At 39.1% G+C, this 5334-nt stretch overlaps 1 protein-coding gene across 1 annotated transcript; it reads left to right on the forward strand.

Moving 5' to 3' along the window:
* The first annotated feature begins 730 nt into the window (after positions 1-730).
* On the forward strand, positions 731-4607 carry LOC145437417 (uncharacterized). The gene has a single exon (XM_080314672.1). The coding sequence runs from the start codon at positions 959-961 to the stop codon at positions 1979-1981; it is 1023 nt and encodes a 340-aa protein (XP_080170798.1). The 5' UTR covers positions 731-958; the 3' UTR covers positions 1982-4607.
* Positions 4608-5334: the final 727 nt, after the last annotated feature.

Genomic DNA, 5334 nt, shown 5'->3' on the forward strand with positions numbered 1-5334 from the left:
GTCATCCACCTAGCCATTCGGAGAGAAAAAACGATATTTTCAGCTCTGAGCAGAGAAAGATGACCTTTTTTTTTTTTTTCTAGTCAACCCGCCGGTGATTACAGCCTGTATGCCCAATTATCGGTGCACAAAATTTGGGGGGCGATGATCGGTGTTGACCTTGAAAAGGGGGCGATGGGTCGAAAAAGGTTGGGAACCACTGGTCTAAAGCATGACCGCTTCATTGTGAAGGAAACCGCTATAGCCTATATGCCTTATTTTCAACGAGGGAAAGCATAGGCGCTTATGCAAGTGGCGACGGATTCCTAGTTTCAGAAATAATATATCATTATTGAATACAAAGATAAAGCTTAACAATGACACTATAAGTTAGGTGATCGTATTGGGCTCAGGTTGCAGTACATAGTTGAAGTTTTGAATGCTCTAGCGATCGGTGGAATCAGACGGTTAGGCTTAGCACTCATCAGATGTTTGCAGCAAATTGAATTCATTTGTAAATGTTTTCAAAGTCCCTAATGATGTCGCAGAAACGAGGTTTCAATGCAAGCACAGGCCCTGCTTGATATGATATGCAAACTATGCTGGATACTATGCACTATGCAGCATTGTCTGTGTCTGTGCTTCTTTCAGGCTCATTGTCGTTTTTATCAATAATCTATCGAATAAGACATTACAACCGAGGATTTGTAAGATTTTCCAAATTATGGACAACCCTAGACTGAGCATACATGTTTTATTTGTGTACTGGTAGCTGAATTTTGATCGTGCAGCACTTGTTACACCGTAGCTTATAGCAGTAGCGAATAAAGTCAATAATTGGTAGTAAAAATCCTCATCGTGTTACAAATTACAAGAAATATCTACAACGCGATACAGAAGCCACTAAACCGGAATCCGAGGACTGCAGGAAATAATTTCATAGTACAGATGACGTGAACTATCACCATCAATTCAAGGAATGGAGAAAAAGTATGGTTGCGATGTATGTGGGCGGGCTTTTCGGCAGAAGGCTCATTTGCAATCACATTGGTTGATACACAACGACACCAAACAATACGGCTGTGATGTATGTGGTAGGGAATTCCGTCAAAAATCAAGTTTGAAGCCGCACATGCTCATTCACACAGAATACAAGAACAATAAATGCGAAATATGCGGCAGAGAGTTTGTTCGCGTTGATACATTGAAGACACACATGCTCATTCACACGGAATTCAAGTCTTATGAATGTGAGATGTGCGGTAGGGAGTTTCGTCACAAAACAAATTTAAAGACGCACATGCTCATTCATACTGGATTAAAGGGAGAAAAATGCGAAATATGTGGTAAGGAGTTTTCTCGAAAATATCAATTAAAGACTCACATGCTCAGTCATACTGAGTCCAAGCATTATGAATGCGAGATATGCGGCACGACGTATTATCGGAAAGACGTTCTAAGGCTCCATACGCTCGTTCATACCAGATGCAGTGATATTGAATGTCATGTGTGCGGTAAGAAATTTCATCAAAGCTCGAGGTTGAGCTCGCACATGCTCGTTCATTCGAGATTCAAGAATAATAAATGCGATATATGCGGAAAAGACTTTAGTAATAGAACTAGACTGACGTTGCACATGGTTGTTCATAAGGAGTTGAAAGATTATGATTGTGATACATGCGACAAGAAGTTTCATCGCAAGTCAACATTGAATACGCACATGCTGACGCATATGGGCTTCAGGAATAATAAATGTGAGATTTGCGGCATGGGATTTAATCATGTATCAAGTTTGAAGACGCACATGCTGATGCATATGGGATTCAGGAATAATAAATGCGAGATATGCGGCATGGGATTTAATGATGTATCAAGTTTGAGAAAGCACGTGCTCATTCATACGGACGTCAAGGATCATAAATGCGATATGTGTGGCAAGCGGTTTCGTCGCAATGCTCATTTAGTGTCGCACATGCACACGCACTGGATTGAATTGCTGTGAAAGTGACATATTTGGTAACGAGTTTCTTCGGAAAGAACAATTGAAGTCATGCATATTATTCATGCGGAATTCAAGGATACTAAATGTGATATTTGGTTCAAGAAGGCTTATCGTCAATCAAGTCTTTGATTGCACATGCCCATGCACACGCGATACGATCATACTGCATGTGATATATCCGGAAGAGACGCGATATAATCTGTGGTCACACATTTTCATTGTTCAATGTTCATGGATTCGTTGAACTCCATAGATCTAATCGAAAGTCTCGCATGCACTCGGGACTAATGAAATGAAACCACATGAATTGTGCAATATGTCAGAAGACTTTTCATCGAAAACCGGATCTAGAACGTTGTGATGTTCCTAATTAAATAACTTCATGGATATACATCGCGTTATTGAAATTATGAAATTTGTGGTTAAGCTTTGACTCGTGAAGGTTTCATCTGATTACTCATATCATAAATTGAAGAAGCGCGAGTTCACGTATGTATTCGTAGTAATAGTTTTTATACGCGACATACCAATGTCATCCAAAAATACCTGTGATCATATCAAGCTTCCGTATCTATTCACATTACAATTATCAGTGAGTGGGAGACAGATTATTAGTTTTCTGTTCGTTGCATCACATTTTCGTATATTTATGATGCATTCGCATATTTATGATACGAGTATCTGCGTCCAGGTTACATTTCATCGACAGTGTCACGTTGCAATTAAAAGGGCACTGATCGCTAAGTATGATCTGGTCTCTATATAAAGCTGAAGGTGTTACAAACATTTGACAGCAGCCATTTTCATCGCAAAGTCTCTGTTTTCGAATAGCAGCTAAATCAGAGGTCACCAACCTTTTTGCAACCAAGAGCTACTTAATGGATACTTATTGCACCGACGGGCTACCATTTACTCCCGCCGTTTACTCGTACCAGTCCGAGTTTCCGATTTGATATTCACAGCACTGGGCAGGAACCACGGTGCGGCAAGACTACTAAGGGGGTCTTTTTGGAGACTCCCTTTCAACTAGCAAGCCACTAAGATTTTTTTGAGGAAATCATGAATTACTTCGCACCATGTTTGTATATATTATACTACATAAGTCAACTCAAATTTTAAAATATATCATGTCACACACTCACACTTTGGACTGGACACCATTGTTTTCTGTTTCTATATCAGTTAGTGGCAAGCTTGTCATTGCATGCTATCAACTATAGTGCGTTGTACTCTGGCTGGTATGTAACTTGACACTGCGACTACGAATTAGTGTTCCAAATGTGCATTAGTGAGGCGTGTTCTGTGTTTGTTTTTGATGAAGTTATGTCCGAAAAGGCTGATTCACAACGTAAAGTTGAACCAAACATGATTGCAACAAGGTTGCATTTAAAACAAAAGGTGTTTTAAAACAATTTGTTCATGTTTTAAACATTGTTTTAAACAAGGGCCTGTAAAAAAACAGTGTTTATTTTAAATTGCAAAATGATGCCATAATTGTGTAAATACTTTCCGAAGAACATGTATGAGCCTACGTTCCGAAGAACATGTATGAGCCTACGTACAATTACCACCCGATACAGTCGACGTATATCGATACATGGGATGGTTAGAACATTCAAAATAGTCAGTTCAACAGCAATATTGCAGATATTTCGTCGAAGGAGCTATATTTACCCTATATTTTCAATGTCAATCCACTCTGACGTCACAATTGAATATCCGTGACGTCATGGCTTCAAAAAACAATAAAACATGTTTGAATAGATTTTGTTTTAAATGCACCCCTACTTACAAGTTCGTATAGATGCTGCGCATACACCAATTTTCGTGTCGACAAGGCGCCAAAAGTTTGCTGCAGCCTGGTGGGCTTTGAGGTGGAGGTCATTTTGCAGGGTTACAATTAAAATATTCACCTGTTCAGCATCCAGGCATGGCAGATTTCATGATACCGGACAGCAGCCCCGATCACGAGAAGTTAGAAACATGGTACTAAACTCCGTTGAGAGTAAGAGAAACAAGCTGTGTCAAAAGATGCAATACGTAATGGGCCTACAGATCAGGGCTGTGGAGTCGGTAAATTTTACCACCGACTCCGGCTCCGACTCCGACTCCACACATTTTTAATATACCGACTCCGACTCCGATTCCTGAGTCTTTAAACGTACCGACTCCGGCTCCGACTCCTGGGTCTTTAAACGTACCGACTCCGACTCCCACTCCCGACTCCGACTCCAGCATTATTACCAATTTACTTTGAAAATTATATGCCACATTGTCGGTTGAATGACCATCATACAACCATTAAACATATGCAAACATATGAATAACTGTGGCATGCTAAATTGTTTCATTGTGGCACAGCTCGAATTATCCACTATGCAATTAACATGAAATAAGATTTGCTAAATTATCCACTATGCAATTAACATGAAATAAGATTTGCTAAATGTATGAATCATTCAAATATGGCAGATATCCAATCCTGTATAATAAAAATGTAGATAAAAAATCCAAGTGTAGCTCTGTATGACTCAGCAACTAATAAAGAAATTGAACTTACTAATTTTGTCATTGCACACTATCTTGATTACAAGCACAAATACTTCTACTACTAATAATAGATCATAAATGGAATTTAGTTAAGTAGTCAAAGACCATAGCCTATGTCTAGTCTACATGTACTTAATCAAGTATTCAAGGATTGGAACTTGCAGTTATTCTTAATTATTTGTTCGACCCAAACAGCTAAGCTACACTACAAATATTTTTAATTTAGTCAAGTGGGAAGCATCGTGCATGGTCATATTTACATCATTTTTACAATTTTACAAAACCAGCCGATGCATTTTCTCTGTCACAGTATCATGGTATAATTCCATAAATTGCATCAATTTTGACTGCATCGCGAAAACGCATCTTGCGATTTTCTTCCCCTCTGCAACTGAGTTGTAATTTGCGAGTAATGTCTAATTTGGTCTATATCAGGGGTGGGCAACTTTTTCGGCGAAAGGGACACCTGAGATTTACGAACCATTGCGCGGGGAACTGGAATGTTGATAACCTTTTTTTAATCGTCGATAGGAGCGAATCGAATTAGGTAACATTGCAAATAAGACTTATAATAATACTCTCTAAAATTGATAACAATATGTCATGCAACTGTGCAGTGCGCAATCAGGCCCTGGTCGCGCGAAGCGCGAATTTTTTTTGCAAGATAACGACTGAATTATGCTATAGTTATATCAATAAATATGTCGCTAACATACATTGGGGGTCGCATCTGTATACCACTAGGCTCATTTGGCAAGGACAGGATTATTTGACGTTTAGACATAGCAAAATGGACGGTATCA

The sequence above is a fragment of the Botryllus schlosseri genome, chromosome 4 (genome assembly GCF_051294905.1).
Source record: "Botryllus schlosseri isolate E-star chromosome 4, Bs_hap1, whole genome shotgun sequence".
Classification (NCBI taxonomy): Eukaryota; Metazoa; Chordata; class Ascidiacea; order Stolidobranchia; family Styelidae; genus Botryllus; species Botryllus schlosseri.

Coding starts and splice junctions, on each gene's coding strand:
- LOC145437417 (XM_080314672.1), top strand. CDS start 959: ATGGAGAAAAAGTATGGTTGCGATGTATGTGGGCGGGCTTTTCGGCAG.